The 21817-nt window shown below is 36.8% G+C and overlaps 1 protein-coding gene across 16 annotated transcripts in view; it reads right to left on the bottom strand.

Moving 5' to 3' along the window:
* ppp6r3 (protein phosphatase 6, regulatory subunit 3) overlaps positions 1–21817 on the bottom strand; it is a 93920-nt gene that overhangs the window by 27663 nt on the left and 44440 nt on the right. For 8 of the 16 annotated variants that reach the window (XM_078220655.1, XM_078220652.1, XM_078220665.1 and 5 more), the window contains 7 exons: positions 20767–20919; positions 18806–18964; positions 17616–17680; positions 13991–14106; positions 12629–12714; positions 11649–11735; positions 7535–7632 (listed from right to left, as the gene is read on the bottom strand). In XM_078220655.1, coding sequence (XP_078076781.1) covers positions 7535–7632; positions 11649–11735; positions 12629–12714; positions 13991–14106; positions 17616–17680; positions 18806–18964; positions 20767–20919 — 764 coding nt within the window. The remainder of the gene's footprint in view (positions 1–7534; positions 7633–11648; positions 11736–12628; positions 12715–13990; positions 14107–17615; positions 17681–18805; positions 18965–20766; positions 20920–21817) is intronic. The other 8 variants (XM_078220660.1, XM_078220666.1, XM_078220659.1 and 5 more) reach the window with 2 other exon arrangements.

The following is a 21817-nucleotide window of genomic DNA, read 5'->3' on the forward strand; positions in this document are numbered from 1 at the left end:
AATGACTCCCAGTCAGAAATGGTGATGAAGGAGAGCTTATCCTTTACATAAAAGACAAAGAGGTCAACCGAAGGAAATCTAAAATGATCATTTATTTTCCACGTGCTTCAGCATTATATTAATGACGCAAAAAGTGTACTGCAAGTCTTTTGAAAATTAGGTCCATTGAAGGGCTGACCAAAAAATATTTATTTGAAAGGTGTCTCCAGAAAAGTGCTCAAAACAGTATTAGAATTGCTCTACACAAGTAAATATTGGCCTACAGTGATGAAATATGGAGTTGTAAGATGCACGAAACAAGAATGAAACAATTTCTCACTGACTTTTATTACCAATTTGCCAGTATGCAAGATATTCTATAGCTCATTTGGCTCAATGTGTTACTGAATCATGAGGATTCATCACTGACTAAAAAAGATCTAGGTTTATGTATTTCAATTCTAGCAAGAAAATGAACTTTAAACTGAATTTTATTTTTACTCCAAAGAATGGTTTAATCCAAGTGTGGCGTGAAAGATGGCGGCTTTAACACTAGAGTTTGAATCTCAGAAGAATCAAAGCACACTCTTTGTAGCACTGGTCATTAAGTGCAGGTAGAAGTTGTCATTGCTGGAGGCATTCCTATGAAGCTCATGTTTTGATTGCAAACAAATGAAACTAAACCAAGAATGTCACAATAAGTAATTTTACAGGTGATGCCTTTAAACTACTAAAAAGACCATTTGTTCACATGCTTTGTGTGAATATTTTAGTATGAAAGATATCCACTACTGAAAATCAAAGAGCTTTAATTAAAATCTGCCCCCTCAAAAACATCATCTGTAGAAAGCCCAGAAAGAAACTGTGCTGTCCTTCAAAAACAGTGGGCATAGCTGTCAATGGATCTAGCTCTAAAAGAGCTGAGGAATTAAATCTTCATGGAGTAGTTAGTTACTTTGACTTATTTGGAATTAAGGAACTACAGATTTCCTTAGGAAGGTGTGATGAACAGCCTTTTGCCTGTTTTAGATTATCTAGGCCTGGGCTTAGAATGATCTTTCTGGTTCTAAAATAAATGCTTTGTCTCAAGAAGTAAACTGTTACTATGGAGATGTCATTTCATGGAAAGCTTTGGTTGAAAGTTAAATCATGATATAATTAATGACTCAAGTAACAGTTACTCTGAAAGGAGTCCTGTTAGACCTTAGGAGGGCTTGTATGTAATCAGATGTGTCAGCAGAACAGGATCCTATGGGTACCGTGCATCACACATCAAGATTTTTGTGATGAAATACTGAATACACATCTCAATGTAGCTCAGCATTCACAAAGTATGATGCAATATGAAATTAAAGTATGGTCAATAAACCTAATGGAACACACACAGGAGGTACAACTGTTCTGGACATAGCCTGAGATGCTCTTCCATCCTTACAACTCAGCACACTTCTCTCCATTGGTAAGTTTTCTCTCATACCCCTGAATTCCACCCATTTATCACGTCTCATTGTTGCTTTTCTTGACCTTAGCAAATCTCCATCCTTTTGTTCCACTGGATAAGATCTCTTCCCGAACAAATTCTGTCTCCTCTTGTTCAGTCACTCAAGAATTCCTTTCTTTAAAGACCATCTATTTCCTTCTTCAAGTTCACTCGACTGTTCCTAAGTATCTCTCCTTATTCCTTCCCCAAAATATACATCTCCCTCTTTTCTCTCTATAATCAAGTAGCATTAAAGAAATAAAGCTTGTCCATCAGAAACATATTTCTGAAAATCAGGATTAATGTAAATTTTTAGTGGCTGCCAAATCTTTGGGCCAGTTCCAAATATTTTCAGGTTCACACATCCCAACAGCGAATGCCAATATTGGCAAATCTAGTGAATAAAGTTTCCCTCCAGTTTTTATTTTTATATCACTGAACAATTCAGAGTACTTCACCTTTTTCCTCTATTTGTCTTCTTCAATATTTTTACTATATCTTCCTGTATCAGCAGTTTTCGCTTCAGGTTATTTACTTGCGCTGCTATTGCAATTTCTTTGTAGAGTACTGAACCCCTGCTGAAATTTGTCACTTTTTGCTTGAACTCTATTGACCATCAGTAGAGAAATAAGCCTGAGAACACCACACCAACATAGATAGCATGAGCAAGTGATGTTACCACTGTGAGAAAATTTGTCCAGATCTCTCTTTTCTCTCACATCTTGACTGATTGATTAGCAGCATCTTCTTCGTTGGTAATATTAACAAGCTTACACAAGACTCTTGGGAACTGTAACTTTAAAAAAATTGAAAGGGCCTAGCACATTTGTTTTAGGTCTTGGAAACTGGATAGTCAGCTGGTCAGATGGTGATAATACTGTAGCAGACCAGGAATGCTGAGAAGCTCACTTGGTTACCCTGACAGCTTGTGGAAGAACTAAAGGTAAATGTATGTATTAGTATTTACCATAGTGGGAATAAAATTAGATGGGAGAAAAACTCTTATTCTGACTGAAACTTGGAATTTTTTTCTTCAGAATGTGATTCTGTAGATCTTTTCAAGTGCGGAAAAATGTTAAACTGTGGAAATTGTTGGACACATGGAACAATGAAAGTAGATATAGTCAATTCGAAAAAAAGATAAGCACTTAACCCACGAGAAAAAGACTGATGACAAGATGAGCACAATAAAGATGAGAAATCTGACTTGAGAAACCAAAGAAATATTATGATGTACGTTACTGGAGTTGACAGCAACTCTAGTGGGATTAATGCCTATAGATTAGTCAACATTTTGGTGGCACTACATCCATAGAAATGCACCATGCCTTTCAATTTCAGAAGGCATGTGTACAATTCTTCTACAGTTTTCTAGTGCATCCTTTTTAATAGCGCATGTATTTTGCCGCTATTAACAATTATTAACAACCTTATCCTGAAACTAATTTATATATCTTTTTCTATGAACTAATTTTGTTAATTAATATTGATATTGACAGAAGTTTAACTCATAGCTCATCTTCAAAGGATTTAAGAAAATTAGATTGATAAAATGGATGTTTCTTTGCTGCAGGGGTAAGATCAGTGTTTACCAACCAGGTTGTAAGGCAAGGTATTTTGATAAGAACGATTCAGAGCAAGACATTCTTAAAGCCACATGTGACATCTCAAACCATGACCATTTCTGTCCTTGAAAACAGGCAAATGTATCCTTTTTTGTGCTTAAGTTCACATTTGCTGGTTTACTTCAAATGAATTTTGAGGCTAGCGGTTTGGAATAGATTACTTTAAGCACTGTTGTTACACTGGATAAAATCTAATCAGGGCACAAGATTTGCTTAATTTGCATCTTAATAAGTTATTGTCATTGATTTTAATAATCTCAATTCAAACTGAAATTGTGTAAAAATCAGCTCATGTACCAGTTTATTTAAACTGCTGAATTCAAATTAAACAAAAATTGGCAAAATGCTGCATATTCAAATTAATATGAATATTCATTAAAACTTAAGGAGGACCCCTTCAGATTTCCTGGTAAATTAAATGTTGGGGACAATTCCCCAAGCTTTTTAGATGTAGACTTGTGGAAAGATACAGTAACTTCCGATATTTGGGGAAAAAAAATCTGAATCCAGGTTTTTTAAAAAAAATTCATATGTATACTATTTACTCAATTAAGATAGCTCATTTTTGAATTTGCAAATATTTTAGTTTGCAAGCATTTGAATTTGTAGGCAATATCCCATTTTATGAGGAGATAGAAAAAAAAATCGTAGAACAAGTCCACGTAAAGTGCAATATGGAATTTACCTCAATTGAGCTAATTGTTAGACCCAGGCTGCGTTAAACCTCTGCATGGGCAGAAGACCCAAGATGTACCCTTCCATTCACAGGAAGCACTGTACAACTGTGGGAAGAGAAAATTATACTTTAAAGGCCTGAACCATAACAAGAATCAACAGTACATTGTTGAAATAGTTCAGCAATTTATATATTATCCAGCAGAGGCATCTTTTCACAAGGGCTTAGATTCTGAAGAGAGTAAATATATTTATGCCCAGTGAAAGTATACCTTCCTGCTCCTCTATGGTATTATGATCGTCCCTTTAAAGGGAACATATACTTTGTACTTGGATTGAGAAATCTGCAACAAAAGTAAAAAGGGTTCTAAAGTTTGCGCACTACTGTAAAAAATCTATCTGGGGTCTTCTGAACAGAATCCATGACAGACCGCAGGGCAGATGGATGTTGAATACAGGAAAGATCTGGAAAGGAAGTAACTACAGTATATCTGAGGAAGAGCACAAAACGAAGCTTCAGGAACAGCAAGAAAAAGGACACATCCAAAAAGAATGTCATATGAACATTCTTTGATAAACTGATACATATTGCAGAGATGCAAAAATGCAGTATATTATCACCCTTGTCTTCCCAATGTTTAGTACTTCATTTAAAATTCAGCAAGAGGCTCGAGACTTCCAAATTGCCTGAATAAAGCAATAAATTAGGCTAGGTACCAAAGAGTGCCAACATCGAAGCTAGGCACTGACCAAGACTATTCGATAAACACCCCAAAAGGCAAGTCCAAACCCAATGGTTTCTCCAAATTGGGTTAAAACAGTTATGAATAATGCCAGCTATAATTTTTTCAAGATAATTGCTTCCATGAAGAAAGATTTCAGTGAGGAAGAGGGGACAGAATCCTCACCAATGAACCATCTAGTCAATTCCAGTTCCAGGTCATTTGAGGGTTATTACTTAAATAGGCACTTTAACTCAGGACCACAGTAAAAATGTGTTTGTTGCAACTGATGCTCATGATTCTATGCAGCCAGGGTTTTAGAGGTCACATATCAAGCAGATGTTGTAAGATTGTGGCCAGCTAGCTTTAATGGAATTTTAACTTGAAACTATTTAAAACATTAAAATTTCCTTCTTTTATTAGTGAAATTTATCCTTGCAAATTAATAGAGGGAGAATTCCCATTGACACCATAGTTCGTGGCCCATAATTTCAAGCTTTCCACTCGTGGCCTTCGTAGTCACTTGGAAGATCAGAAAGGACATAATCGCAGATAATTTTCTGTGTCAAGCTAAAGCATGGAGAACAAATTCCTGCATTACTAAACCTGGAGCAGCATCTAATTAATTGTACATTTTAATTGAAACAAAAATCAGATTTGTATAAAAGGCACTTATCTACACTAGATTTAAAGAGCAAGTTAAATAATTTTTGAACGCAAATGTTTGGATGATAAATTCCCAAAATGATAGACATCTTCATGTTGCTTTTCACAAAGTGAGCTCTCCATTTTAGAAATATTTCAGAGGGAAGTATGTTATTATAAGGAAGAAATTTATCTCCCATTGAAGATTTTGCATATCTGTTGTTACAGATTCAAGAGTAGCAGCAAGAGAAATCTGGAAAAGATTAGCCTTCCTGAGCTAACAGTTAATAGTGCAGGAACATAAATCAAGCAAGGTTAAAATGGTACCACACTCTAGCAATAATGCAACTTATTATTGAATGGGAAGATGATTAAGGTTTAACACATTAACTCACTAACATATCACACAGGAAGACTCCAAACATAGGCTATGGGCTACAATATTTCCCCACAAGGCAGGAGAAAGAAAGTAAAGCATTCAGCTATATTTACCACTAGTGATGGACAGTCAATAAAAACACACCTAATGTAAAATGACATTGGCAATAGTTACACAATAAATTATAACTTTGAAATTGGGAAGAAGAAGCTGTGCAGGAAATCTGTCATAGTTACACACCAGTATAGAAATGAGACAGGGTCTCATGCATTGAATCATGATTTTACTCCATTTAAATTTACTTCCAATGTTTTACTCTCATCTTAAACCCAACAACCATTAGGGCATGCTACAAAAGGCAAAGGGAACTCTTCGATATTTCTTTTTAAATTGACTCCAAGCATCAGTGGTCAGCTAACTATCGGGAGATGCAAATGGAAAATTTACTATGCCTTCACCCCACATTTATCATGCATCTGATAAAAAGCAAGAAGTGTCATGGGAGTCGAGCAGTTGAAAAAGAACAGTAGCCGTGCAATATGTTAATGCCAGGAATGAGCCTTAAATCAGTAGTTATCATTGGATTTGTTTGATAGGATCTGGCCTCAGTAGAAATGTTGAAATATGGTACCAGAAGCTTACAGATGGATTTAGTTAACTCAAAGCTAAAAAAGCCTCAATTATACCTCCTCTGTGGAAATGCAGTGACCACAGGGAGGAGTAGAAACATGGATATGTCCAACTACAGTTACAACTTTTGCCTTGGTAGATGAGGAGTTTTTGTTGGTACAGAAAGAACAATGGTGTAATATAAAGCTGGATACTATAAAGTGGAAAAAGGGAAAATGAAGTTCTCAGAGAGGGGCCATGCATCAGACCATTTCCTCCACATATTGGATGAGCTATATCCTATTTAAACTGTAAAAATGAAAATTAGTTCCACCAAGTGAAGCTAAAGGTTCAACTAGTTACATGGTTGACATTTGAGCCAAAAAAGCATTAGGCACATCTTACATTTTATGTAGTTTTAAAGGTACTGTGAAAATCAGAGGTGATGTCATTAGTTAATTGGCCACATCTCATAAATAGCTCAGCAATATTATCTTTTGGATGAATTGAGATCAGATTTTACAACTCATTAATCAATAATAATGACCAGAATGCTTTAACTGAGCACACAACAAGGGTATCCAACATACACGCTCCTTTAACCAGCCCAGAAAGGCTCTGCTGGTTCTTTTGATCTTTGTGCAAAAGTGATTTCAACTTCAGTCCTAGCCTCTCAAACATGAGGCCTGAGGTTCTTCAAAATCTAAATCTATAAAGAAGCAACCTTTTCCCACCAACTAGAAAGAACCTTTAACAATCCTCCAGCCTGGGGGAGTAAACAGACTAGATGCAAGAGGTTCTGAGTTTTCAAGCTCATGGGAAAGTGGAGCATGGGTGGAGGAAAAAGGCAGCCTTGAATATTTTGTGTTTGGCAGGGGAAGGAAGAAGAAAATGTATCACAATTCTGTTAGCTTGGAAATATTTGCACATTGAGGTGTTCCCATTTTCTGTGTGAGGGGGCTCACATTTCTGTCCAATCAATGCAGCCTATTCACTGGTTTGAATACATTCATTCCAGTTCTGAAAGGTTGAAAACCCTTGTGCTGTATTCTTGTTAGCATAGTAAACCAAACGTATAACCAGAGATTCATGATTTAAAGCTTCAAGCATAAGATAAAAACATATCAGCTGTGTATTGCATGCTAGACAGAACCAAGTTCGACACCCAAAGGAAAAAAAAGCCCAAAGCACCAAAGCAGTTTAAAAACACGTGGGACTTAAAATAAAATAAAGATTTAATATACTTAATGAAAGATTGCTGCCCAAGCAGTAATATAGGAAAGGAAAACAGAAAGAGCACCAATCTCACCCCAATTAGTTACATACTTTCATTTCAAGAAACTGCATGCTACCGTGTAAAGATCTACAGCTAGCTACCCAAATCAAGATTTTAAACCAGTTTCAAACAAGTCATACTTACTTCACTATGTCCTCCTGATCAGCAAACTCCTCATCGTTGAAGCCGAACTGGTCAATAAAATTGGACGTCATTTGTTGCATCTGATAATCAGAAAAGGCCTGGCAAACCCAGGACCAATGACAGGGATATAATCTTGATACTCAATCATATCGGGAAATTCACTTAAGGGGGACCCAAACCTTCGAGTAGAAACAGCAGCTACCAGATTTCAAAAAGCTACATTTTAACAAATCTCCATAGCTGTAAATTTGAGAATTACAAAGAATCATGTTTACAATTTTTATAAAAGCCTCTTGAAGGCAGTACCTTATGTCAAGTGACTAGCCTTCTTGTGTGAACTTTAACTCCAAGAGCTAACAAAGAATCCAAACCATGAGTAAACACTTCACTGAAGTTTAGGAATGCCCTCATCCTATGTCCACATTTTCAATTTCCTTTGGTAAACACTGGATAGCAATCAGGAAGCTGATCCTGCCCCTGCCTTCATTTCCCAGTTACAGGGCCAACTGACATTCTAGATAAAATAACTTCTGCCACTGTAAAAGAGAGACTTGCACATATGTAACATTCTGTCACATCTCTCAGAAACATTCCACAAACAGCAATTAGATAAAATGATCAGTTACTGATTTGTGGTGGTGCTCATCAGGGAAGAAATGCTAAAATCGCACCAGTCGCAAACTCAAATAGTGCTATGGGATTTTCAACATCCATCTGATTCACCAAAGCAGGCAAACATAGAAAGCTTTTTATAGTTAATTTGGAGAATAATTCTCCAGACAATGCAATCCTTCAGTGCTGCAGTGATTGTGTGTTTAAGCCCCAGTCTAGGACTTGAACCCAGAACAAGTCTGATTTAGTGGTGAGGGTGATACCAGTGGACATACAAGAGGCTTAGTAATATAAAACATAGTACATTCTTTATCTAATGGTACCTTTAGTTTATGTTGATGGTTGCAAGTAGCTAAATTCTTTTTAGTTGAAAGATTCCTTTGAAAATGGATTAGTATTCATCGATCTCCCCCATCTGAATTATACCATACAACACTAAAACAGGTATTTACATTTGTGCCCTTCTCAGCATTCCTTTTCAAGATGGGACAGCCAGCCCACTTCTTGCTGTATATGCAGCAGCCACACTCCACTACCCCCTCTCCCAGCTTGCATGTTTACATTATTTTACAGACCCCTGGAAAATTTCTTTGAACACTAGTTTGCGGACCGCTGTGCTGGAATACTTCCCAATCTCAGATTCTAGTTACTGGTCTGTTACATCCATAAAAATGTCATAGGACAGGATCCTCGGGTCTCCTAGCTGCATGTTTCTCGGTGGCAGGAGGCCAGCAGTGGAATCTTCTGGTCCCGCCGCCGTCAATGGTATTTCCCATTGTCTGCACCCCACATTCCTGGGAAACCTGAGGTGGGGATGCACCGTCAGCGGGACCTGAAGGGACAAACGAGAGGATTCTGACCATCAAATCAAATTGTGATGAATAGATGCATCATCTGCACATCTGCTCCAAACCATATCCCTTTAGATGATTTTTGATGGTAACTCGTAAAAAGAGGTTTGTGTGCCAAATATAAATGGGAGGATAATTCTCTAAACATCTATCTTGAAACAAGGTTATCCATTCTACTTAAATGTCTTTATCAATGAGGTATTGCGTAGCATTGTAAGGAGCTACTTCAAAAGTCATAACTTAGGCATTTACAAAATTACTATTTGCGCCTGTTCAAAAATAACACTGCTGTAAAGGGGATCACCTAGGAATGTCTTACATTCTACTCACTAGCTTGAATAGGCAAACTTGGGAGGGGAAAAAGAACTGTGAGCAGTTGTAGCAATGTCACAAAGAATAAATGCTATGCATCATTCTTAGATATGATTTTATTTAGAGAAATAAATATAAAAATAATTTTAAGTTACATCTAAGAATAGCATTCTCTTGTTTCTGTGGGCAAGTAGCCAATAGAGAAAGCTAGCTAATTAGTCACATTCCCATGACGCTCACTTGGATTAGTTGATTACCTTTGTTTACTATTAATCTCTGTAATCAGAAGAGAACCATGCCAGAATGTTACTTAATCTCTTAGTCAGATTTTCGAGGGGAACTGCTACACTGTAGAAGGTGCTATCTTCTGAATGAGCCATTGAATTGAGGCCCTTCTCAGATGGACATTAAAGATCCCATGGCACTATTTTAATTATGATACAAGAAGGCTTCTACGGTGTTGTGGCCAATATTTATCTCTCAACCAACATACAATTGAACATTTGATCATTTCCCTATTACTGTTTGCAGGATCTTGCTGTTCAGAAATTGGCAGCCATATTTCCTACATTACAACAATGACTAAACTTCATACATACTTATTCAAGTGTTTTAGGACGTCCTGAGGTTGTAAAAGGTGCTATGTAAATACAAGTCCTTCTTTCTTGAATGTCTGTGTGATTTTCAGAGCGGGCAAAGGAGGTTAAATCTAGTAGGGTTGATTTGAAATCTGCTTGCCTGACAGTAGGTAGTCAGTTAAAATGCCTACGACAACTTACATCCTTCCATCTGCTGCCTTCTCTTGAGTTGTAACTGATATCAGCCGTGGCTCAGTTGGTATCACTCTTACAGCTGAGTCACAAGGTTCCAGGTTCAAGTCCCACTCCAGGACTTGAGCACAAAAATCAACTCACTCCAGTGCAGTATTGATGGAGTGTTGCACTGTCGGAGGTACTATCTTTCGGAAGAGACGTTAAATCGAGGCCCCATCTGCCTGCTTGGGTGGATGTAAAAGATCCCATGGCACTATTTTGAAAGAGAACAGGGGAGTTACCCCAGTGTCCTGGCCAATATTTATCCCTCAATCAGCATCACAAAAAAAATTACCTAATCATTATCACATTGTAATGCGCAAACTGGCTTACACGTTTTCTGTATTAATGTTTGTAAAGTACTTTGAGACATTGGTGGTCACGAAAAGCACAATATTAAATGCAATTCTTTCTTTCATCTTAATGCTGCTCTTTGGAGCACGAGAGGGACATCTGCTGGAATGTTGCATTGTCCTTCTCCAAGTATGTAGATTAGGTTCCAATGATGGCAACAAAGTCCAACTGCAATTTTAACTTGAGGCCTGAGCTGGGGCGGGAGGTGGGAAAGAGAGAGCAGTCATGGCTTCCTTGCCAGGCCAAACTGGCAACAATGCACCAGTTAAGGTGTTTCTTTATTGTATCTATTCATCCGTGCATGCATTTAACTAGCTTCATTCCATATACCCTTCCCCTCTCCTTTGTGAAAATATTCAGTTTCCCAAACATTCTATAGCAACTAAGCTGGTCTGAGTATTTAAAATTTGATATTCTCAACATTTACAGCCACAGATTTTTTTGTAAAACAACTTTTGATCAAGTTTGAGTTCTCTTAAGTATTTCTTATTTTAAAAATACAGCAATTGCTTCTTAATTGAAATAAAGTGAACAATGCTATTTGTAAACACTCAGTGAAATTAGGCTTTACACAGTAACAATGAAAACTAATCAGTGGACTGACCACTTTTTCAGCAGTTTGTGCTTTACCAGATGCTATTGGTTTTATTCTCCCCCCCCCCACTCTGATTTTATTTCAAAAAGTACACTTCATTTGTTCATAATCTTTGATCACAATCTCCAAGAATTAAAGCTCTTTCAGTTGAAGGGGTATTTTTCCTCCACCTCCCCAAATTGGGTGTTTTATTTGAAAATCTCCCCCACCCCACAACTGAAGAACCATACGTCCTCCACCCTCAAGGCTTTAATGAAGATGAAGCAAAGTGCATACATAGGATCTTGATACATGATAAGCAATCATGGCTCTGATGAACTCAAATCTATTTTGGTTCTACTTTGTTTCCAAGTAATAAGAGCAGAGAATATATTGCAACCTTAAATGAAAATTCTTGAGCAATAATTCGGTTACTCAGCAATGAGAAATTTCTTATAAAGCACTGTAGCTTAAATATTTAGTATATTTAGGAGAGGATAATTTTGGAAGATTTTTCATTTATATTTCTACTCATGCAAACCAGGTATTTGCCTAATTCAAGCAAAAAAGAATTGCCACTCAGTAAAGAAAATACTTACTTGCTGTAACCCTGAGTCTGGAGCAAATCCCGGTTCTTTAAAATCAACTTCATCATCACTTGATGAATGTATATTGTGTGTGCTAACCTGGAATATAATTTATAGGATAAAATGATTCCACTACAAACCCGATTCATTCCATGACAATCTCATTTTCTGTTTACATCTTCATGCAATGATTTCACTGTTAAAAAATAATTTACAATTTAATTCCAAAGTTTATTTCAAGTACAATACTCAAAATGCGCACAGCAGAGCATGAATTTTTCTTCCTTTCCTCATAAACCACCTCCATTCCTCCAGAAAAAAAAGTGTTATTTTGTAAAAGTTAGCTCAGGTGAACATACACTTTTCTCAAGTGCTGCTCCATATTTCAAGAGCGTAAACTACAAATCTCACTTTACAGAGGAAAACCAAGCTTGTCTTTTATGCAAAAACAAGACACATCTGAGCCCAGTTCTAAGAAATGCATAATGGTCAACTGATTTTTCAGAATAATTTGAAGACCTTCACATACGTAGACCTAAAAGCCCATTCCCAATTCAAAGGATGGGAATACTCTCCCTAACCTCATTTAGAATGAGGGCCAAGTTTGTTGAGCTGATATTAATCTATGCATGATACTCAATTTTGTGATCATAATTTTCACATACATGCAACCCCATCTAATGCAACATCCCTGAACCATAATTTTAGTTGAAATAGCATTGAAAAACATTAAGATGACTGAAGTTATAGTCTTCAATCCTGCTACAAACTCTGCACACTCAACTCTACCCTCCTCCCTGACCACTGTTTCATGCTAGAGCCAACAATCTGCATGTTTCAAGTGTCTCATTGACCCCGAGCTTCTAACTTATCTTCATCAAAAGATTGCCTACTTTTATCTCTGCAATACCACAGCTTCATGTTTATTCAAATTGCTTAAATTCTATGTCCTCTTTATCTTTCAATGTTCACATTTGTTTTCCAGCACCTACCAGATCTATCGTATTCTTCTTATTGGTTTCTGCCAATGAACCTGTGATGAATGTCTCCCATTTTTCCCTGTAGTCCTCACTAAGATCTGAAAAAGTAAATAGTGTTAGAAGCATTGTTTTAAGAAAATCCATTATCTGGATTATCCATGAGGCACAAAATCTTAGAACTGGACTAATTGCCAACTGCCACATAATCAACTCCACCAAAAAAACCTTTTTCCTTGGTTTATTTATACAAAATCAAACATTAAAAATCAGTTTGTTTAAAAGGAAACATCATAACTAAATGTTAACATTTGATATTTCCAAATACTACCATGTTGAAATTGTTTAGTTGACAATTAGTAAGGATAAAATGGAATTTTAGGTGTCACAAGTCACTATATCCCTGTTTATCACGGTGTGCAAATGTTAAAATTTTGACTGCATTATCTTACTTAAGGGACCAAATACTAAAAAGATAAAAGCAGCATTTTTGAAATGTCAGGTTAACCCTTTGTAGACTGGTCAGCACCTTATTTACTATTTTTGTCTGTATTCACTTTCATTTCTGCAAATGATTGTTAACTGTAAATAAAGTACATCTGTAGTTTAGCCATCGCAGTGTAAGCTTGGAACACAAATAATGTTGTGCTAGGTCAGTGAGCATAAATCTATTCAGCACACCTCAGTTAGAATTTGGTAGACCTAGGCTAAAATGCATCAGAGACTAAAAAGCCACAGCTTTCAGGTCATAATTGACAGCCTGCTTAAGGAATCTGTTGTCAAGTTTTTTTTTTAAACCGGGAGAAGGAAAAAGGATTGAACCCAATCCATAACAACTGTCACACATCATGCAGTTAAGCACAGCTCATTTTGTTCTCTCTACTCTTCTCAAAAGAAACAGTCAGAGAATTTAAATTTCTGTGCAAGGGTTTAATTCATTTCAGTATTCTAAAATGTCCAAATAAAATAAAAGAGTGAACAATGGGAAGCTTTTTCCCAGGTCAGAGGTGACGAACACAAGGGGTCACGGGTTCAAGGTGAGGGGGGCAAGGTTCAACACAGATGTCAGGGGGACGTATTTTACACAGAGGGTGGTGGGGGCCTGGAATGCACTGCCAAGCAAGGTGATTGAGGCAGACACGCTGGGATCGTTTAAGACTTATCTAGATAGCCACATGAACAGACTGGGAATAGAGGGATACAAAAGAATGGTCTAGTGGGCACATGAGCGGCACAGGCTTGGAGGGCCGAAGGGCCTGTTCCTGTGCTTCATTGTTCTTTGTTCTTTAAAATTGTGTTTTTAAGAAAGTATAGGATGAGTAGTGGCTGTACTGAAACATATATTATCAACAGAAATAAATATGTAAAACATTGTACCTTTAAGCAGCTGATTCATTAGCACACTGTTTGGCCCTTTTTCAGTATTGTGCACAATAGCATTAGCTATCCGTGTTAAGTGACCCATGTACCCTCTCCGTCTTCCACCTGCTGATCTGAAAAACAACAATCCAATTTGATCCACTGAACAAGGGTTCTCCCTTTATTCCAAACTAAGATAGCCTAACTAAAGGAGGGAGGGAGAGGTAATATTTCAAGAAATGTTCCTAGCAAAAGTAAAGTTGCCAATTTAATGAAGATTGGGCAGAAAACGTCATACAATATTTTCAAGAATTTTCAGGGGACATAATCTTCCAAGTGAAATTTGATCCAATAATCAGACAAAGTTATAGAACTACAAACTTTATTAATGCTCTCTTCAAAAAGATCAAGGTTCAATTAAAAATAGATACCATTGCTACTTGGGGTTGAAGGTTGGTCTCCTTTTCTGCGCTATGATTTGCAATAGTCTGAGATTTTGGTTTAATTGGTACAAGTAAAAAGGGAAAAATAGAATACCATGATACAGACTATCATAATATAGTTATTCTAAACTGATGGTGGACTACACGCCATCCAGGACTGTCCCACCACCAAATGTGGTGTGAAACATCCAGTTGCTTAATTAATGAGGTCAGGGCTGGAATGGTGTGTTTTTCCTCTAGCCACCACAGTGGAAAACACTCCACGTTCCTGCATAGCACTCAATCTCAAACTGGGAGAATTCCACCCATTAACTCTGCTTCTCTCTCCACAGTTGCTGCCAGACTTGCTGAGTTTTTCCAAAATGTTCCGTTCTTATTTCAATAAGAAATATTCGCAATATTTTGCTTTTATCAAACAGAAATGCCCTTACCGGATTGGAATTTATTTCCAGTAATATCTAAGTTGCAACTTCTGTTGGTATATTTGATGATGCAACTATTCAATTAGACGTAGCCGCAACAAAAATTGGGACTAGGCCAAAAAGTAACCGAGTGACAATTTGAGTGTATTTAAGGACATTTATACATTTCAGCATTCGCAAATTTGTACTGTCTGAATTATAACCACTTTTGTAAGACCTGGAAATCACTCTGTACAGCTTCGTCTGAAACCTGGTGATGTAGAACCAAAAAATAGTTCACAAAAACATGAATATCTTAAAATGCAGCATATGGTTAACAATAAGCCATGTAAAGGAGTCAGTTGAGTTATGAAAGAAGCTTGCAACCGTGAAGATTTTTAAGCTTTAAAATTTGCACCAACTACAGCCATTAGTCAAAATCGTAAACTCCACAATTAGATTACAGCTCTTCAAAGACACTTTTTCAGTTCTGAAACACAATAACCCTAATCTATATTTGTGACTGTAACTTTTAACAGTTTGAGCCTCTGAAGTACCAAAACAGCTTCTAAAATAGTATCAGGAAACTGTGAACAACAATTGAAAGTCAAGGGATAAACAAAACCAGCAATTCAACCTAGATTGTACATCAGCGTGTAGCCACTGAGTTAGCCACGCAAATAACTCAAAGCGACAGCCTGAAAACTAATGTTTCTGTCTCCAATGCAGCATACAGCTCACAATTTTATAAATGTTGTAACACAAACCTGAAATGCATTAGGCAGCAAGAGAGCATTTAAAAACCTAACATGATAATCTACAGAAACAAAAATACCAACAGACACACACAATCCAGGACTAATGTTTAGACAGCTTCCAGACTGAAAATATACTAAAATTAAGATGGAAGATATGGTCATTCAGCTATATTTGTTGTAAAACGTCTTGCTATTCTAAAAACAAGAGCCATAGCATCAAACCCTGTAACTACACACAACCAGAAAATAATGTGGGTTCGAGTTGCATTCCTAGCTTAGAACTTCAAAGCAGTTTTAAGAACTTCACATCATTGTCTGGCTGCAGGAGGAACAGTCAAGATGTTTCCCCCTCGCCCATTTAATAATAGCGAGAACTTTAAACTGACTTCATAAATCGAGTCACTTAAACTAAAAGAAAAATAATTCTGTTACTTTATTATGAAGAGCAACAGGCTGTTTGCACAGCTGTATATTTTGATTTATGTGCAAAATAGACAACTTATTTTGCATGTTGTTGTTTTACCAAGAATTGGAACTGCACATGACAACACAGATCACATCAAGCTTTATGTGTATGATGGCAACATTAAAAAGGCAAAGTTTAAATAGTTATTTTGAACACATTTTCTATACATCCAGGTGTGCAATGCCAGTGCTAAAGATAATGATTTTTGGCAACTAGCACCATCACTTCTACGTGAGGTATTTTATTATAATCTCGAGAGAGAGGCTAGCAACTTTTAACTCCCAGTTATTAACTGAAAGAATTATGCCACAAGGTTTCACGTGTTACAACACAAAATAAACTTTTATTGCACAGAAGTTAAACAAAGAAAATACTACTAACAACACTATATTTCGTAAATACTTATTCTTTAAACCCCAAAATCCCAACAGGATATTTTCTATTCTGCTTTTATTTGCCAAAGACCCAAGAGTCTCTCTATACTTTGAAGGACCTGGAATGTCCCTTAATTTCTCCTGGGATCAAAATAAAATGTGCCATGGTTCTCAGGAATTCAGTTTGATTCTCCTCTGTGTTCCTGCTATTCTCCAAGGATGAGATTCCTTGGGATCCTTCCATTAATATCTGGATGTACTCCCCAACTCAAGCATGGACCTCACTGCTTTCCTACTTGGTGATTTCAAATAAGAAAACACTATTGGTTTCTGATAACTCTATTGCACTGGTTCACTATTCCTGAAACTTCTTAAAGTTTCCTCCAGTCACCAACTACAAATGTCTGCTTCTGTGAGAATGACACTGATTGATCCAAAACCAAAAAAAACTTGTGTGCAATGCATCCCCACAGCAATCTGACATCCCTGTAACTTTACCTTTAAAATATCTCTTAATTCTGGATAATTTATATCTCAAATGGGGACGACTGCCATATTACCAGACTCAAGAAGCTAATAGAGGCCGCATATATTATTATTTTTTCACATCCAATTCAGCCTTATTAAATATAGACCACCCTTTGAATTGCAAATATTTTAGTTTTTCACCAGGTATTCTAATTTTTTTTGCATTTAAAAATGTCCAAACTAAAAGCTATACTCCCAAAACATGTGAATCATGAATGAAACTAAACATTTTGCAATGATATACAAGATCCTGAATAAATCCCCTTCTATGCCCCAACTACATGCCACTATCACATCCTGATAAGTGCACCTTTCACTCACCACAGGCATTTTTCACATCAATCATCCCAATGGTTTCTCAAGGAAAGTGCTGCTCTATGCAATTGGCTATAATAACTAGGACTGGATGAGGATTTTCCAGCCTTATTTTAGATAAAGTCCTTCAGAAAGAGAAATCTTCACTTCATCAGACCAGGTTGAATTCAAACCCAGATCCCACTAAGGCCCACAAGTCCTAGCCCCTTTCATGTTTCCTAACCTCCAAATAACATTGCTTTTCCTAAGATTATAATTTTAAAAAACATTACTGATGATTTTAAAAGTTACTGATACATTAATATATTTTTAAAACATTACTGTTGATTTGAGCTCCATATGGACTTAAGTTACTTACTGTTCTTTTTCATTATTTTCCCATGCATCGAGTATTCTTTGAATTAATCGGCACTTCACAAACAGCTGGACAACAAAAAAACTGAGTTAATAGTGATTTAAACTATTTTTTTCATGCGTTTACTGACTTTTGGGACAATGGGTCAGTTATGCCATTTCAGACTCAGCTGTTATGCGACACATACTCTGAAAGGTCTGTTGAAAGCAGTTTGTAAGCAAGCAACTAAGATGAAAATCTAAAACAGTATTTTTGAACCAGAACAGTTTTAATATAAATATCAAGTTTTTAAATAAAAGTTGTCAAGAAACTTTTTATGAAGATTCCTTTTTTTCCCCCCAAACAGTAAAACATCTTTACTACAAAAATCGTCAAGTCTACCCAGACCTTAAGACAATCCAACCTTGTTAGTCTAAAACACAATTTCTAGTTTTAATTCAGAATTCCTGAGGGCATATTGTCCACAAGCGAACAAAATCATCTAAAAAGGATTTATGTCACAAAATTCCCTCCCCCGCAAAAACATTTATTCAAAAGGCAGAACCAGGATTCAGATAATTCTACAAACTGATAACAAAGACATATAAATGCGTTATAAAATTGCCCTTAGGACGAGGAGCAAAGATCCAAGAGCAACTGGGAGTGGGCAGTAAATTCTAAGAGTGGCTAAAAGCATAGGGAATAACACAAGAATAATGATTCATCAAGTAGCAATTGTAGCAAAATAGAAGGTAGAAGCTGCCAACAGTTCTAGTTACACAGAATATATGAGTGACGGGGGTCAATATAATACTGACAGGTAAACTATTACCTGTCTCTTGGATTTTAAACAGGAAAACTGCATGAGCTGAAAGGGTACTGAAATTTTGTTTGTAGCATGATTGAGTTTTCACAAATGGGAAAAGAAACAAACATTGACTAAATGAACAAACGGGACTGAATTTTCTTCCTGAATTGGTATCCAGTTGTTTGTTTCACAATGGTGAGCCAAAGTACAAATATGAACCTACAGTAAATCATAACAGAAAGCATGCTCAAGATATCTCAAAAGTACAACAGCAACAAATAATTTTACTTGAATCACGATCAGATCGGGAGAGACAGGCACTAGTATGTCTGACAGCATACCAACCAACATTCATAATGCAACTTTAACAATGCAATACCCAATTACATAAGGTGGAGACTCTTACATGTTTTATTAATATATTTTCTCTGGCAGTGTTGGAATTATCCTCTATGTTGTTTTCTGTGCTGGCATCATGGGGTGGAGGGCTTCCTAAGATTGTTGCAATGCAAATTTCTACTTGTACATGAAGAAAATTATTCCAAACGTATCTGAAGTACATATCCTGAATTTAAAAAAAATTAAATTTCTGGTTTCAGTGCATAATGAAAATTAATTTTAATAAAAAATCTGTCAAGTTCTTAAAATATTCCAACAAAATAATTACACAATTGTTTACACAAGTAAATCATCGAACGATACAAAGGAGATGGCCACTTGGCCCACTATAACTGCTGGCTTTGGAAGAGTATCCAATTTGTCCACTTTCCTGCTCTTCGCAGCACTGCAAATTTTTCCTTTCATTTACCTGTCCAACTTCTTTCTGAAGTTACTACTTACCTAATCTGTTCCCACCATTCTCGCAGGCAATGCATTGCAGATATGTCAACTGGGTGTGTAACAAAATTACCTTTCTCTTCCCCTCCCTCTTTTTTTTGTCAATTAACTTTAATCTGCATCCTTTGGTTACCAGCCATTCTGTCAGTGGAAACTATTTTTCCATTTATATAAAACATAACAAATAGAGATAGGGGTAGGTCTTTCCAGCTTGCTTTGCCATTCAATATGATGGCTGATCGGATTTTGCCTCAGCTCCACTTTTCAGCCTGTCCCCATAACCCTCAACTCCCCTGCAGTTCAAAAATCTGTCTCAACTCAGCCTTGAATATATTCAATGACAGCCTACCCAACTTTCTGGAATAGAGAATTTCAAAATCCCCTGCGAGAAGAATTTTTTCCTGATCTGTTTTAAATAGGTGGCCTCTTATTCTGAAACTGTGCTCCTAGTTCTAGATTCCCCTACGAGGTGAATATCCTCTCAGTATCTACCCCATTAAAGCCACTCTATATTTCAATAAGATCATTCTCACATTACAAACTTTAATGTATAGGGACCAATATGCTCAACTTTACCTCTTTAGACAACTCCTTCATCCCAGGAAACAACCTTGTAGACACTCTCCGAATTACCTTCAATGAAATCTATCTCTCCTTAAATAAGCAGACCATAAACTGTATGCAGGTCCTCGGGTGTGGTCTCACCAACATCCTGTACAGTAGTATTCCAGCCCGCTCTCCCCAAACCCTTGCAAATAAAGCCAACATTACATTTGCTTTCCCAATTAGTTACTATACCTGCATGCTAACTTGTGATTCATGCACAAGATCCTTCTGTGCCCAAAGTATTCTGCAGTCTCTCGCCATCTAAATAGCATCTACAAAGTGGATAATGTCACATGCCCCCTACATTATGCTCCAACGGACCACTCACTTGACCTATCTATATGCCTTTACGGACTATGTGCCCCTCACAAACTTGCTTTCCACCTATCTTTGTATAGTCAGAAATTTTAGCTTTAATACACTTGGTTCCTTCATCAAAATCATCAATATAGATGCAAATAGTTGAACCCCAGCACGGATCCCTGTGGCACCCTTTAAGTTAGTTTTCCAATCTGAAAATTACTCATTTATCCCGATTCCTATTCTCTGCAAGTTAGCCAATCCTCTCGCTATATTAGCCCAACACCATGAGCCCATATTTGTGCAGTAACTTTTTATGTAACACTTTATCAAAACTCTTAAGAATTTTGAACATGTCTATTAAATCTCCCTTAACCTACTCTGTTCTAGACAGAAAGAACAATCCCACTTTCCTCTGCATCTTTTCCATAACTCTGACATCCTTACTCTCCTTTACAACCTATCCACATACAGTTTTCTAACTCCTAACAGATCTACAAGGTTAGCTCAATAGATTGTTACAAGGAGTAAATGGTTAACAATATAATCCATTCCCATTGTTTAAACTATTAATTCAGTGTCTATAAATGGAACATAAAACACCAGCACTCAGTGGATCCTCACCAATAACACCTCCATTGTGTTAAGTTTTACAAGCTCTGCATTGATGCTGTGCGTGTTTGTTTGCAGAAGGCTGGCTACAAGTCTGACCACATTCAGGCGTGTATTTCCCACTGGTGTATCTAATACTCCCCAGGTAGTTTTCATTGCACTTTTCTACAAATAAAAGGGACACGGTGAAGACAGATCAAACAGATTATCAAATGAAATCAAAATGGTCACATTTTTATGTCAAGTTCTTTAATGAAATACAACACAACTGAATACCTTACTATCTTTACATGCATTTGTTTGCCTCCAAGAGTTTTCACCTTTATCTACATCTTCCTGATATAGCTATTCCTTTGGTTGCATTGATATCAACTAATTGGTTGATTGGCCATGCTAAATTGCCCATAGTGTCCCAGGATGCATAGGTTAGAGGGATTAGCGGTGTAAATATTTGGGGTAATGGGGATAGAGCTTGGGTGGGATTGTTGTCAGTGCAGACTCGATGGGCCGAATGGCCTCCTTCTGCACTGTAGGGTTTCTATGATTCTAATTACTTCTAAAATTGGGTATATACATTGTGTGTTAAACATTTCATAGTGTGTAGTTCTGACTGGTAACATTAGTAGCAAACCCATTTCTCTCTTTCCTTCTCTTCAATTTTAAGATATTGCAAATTAATTTATTCAATATTACCCCAAAACAGAGAAAATCCAAAATCAAAGCCTTGATTTCATATTGAGCAGTTTCCGTTCATTTTTTAATAAAGCTGCTGTGCTCTCCAAGACAGTATCTGAAGTAAACTCAGCAGTAGCGCTGCTGATGTTTAATTCTTACATTTGCCTAACAATATGCTTAATTGTAACAAATATGCATCCCTCGCACTAGCATGATCTTTGTGACATTAAATCTGCATGCTAGTGTGCGAGTGGCATGTGGAAGCCAAATTACTAAGAAAAATTGGAATTCTTACAGAACAGGGAACAAAATATTTCTAATTAGTTACGTAATATTAGTGAAGCTGTCAGTTTTAACGGTAAATAAATTAGCATACATCAAAGTATCG

Source organism: Mustelus asterias, chromosome 9 (genome assembly GCF_964213995.1).
Source record: "Mustelus asterias chromosome 9, sMusAst1.hap1.1, whole genome shotgun sequence".
Classification (NCBI taxonomy): Eukaryota; Metazoa; Chordata; class Chondrichthyes; order Carcharhiniformes; family Triakidae; genus Mustelus; species Mustelus asterias.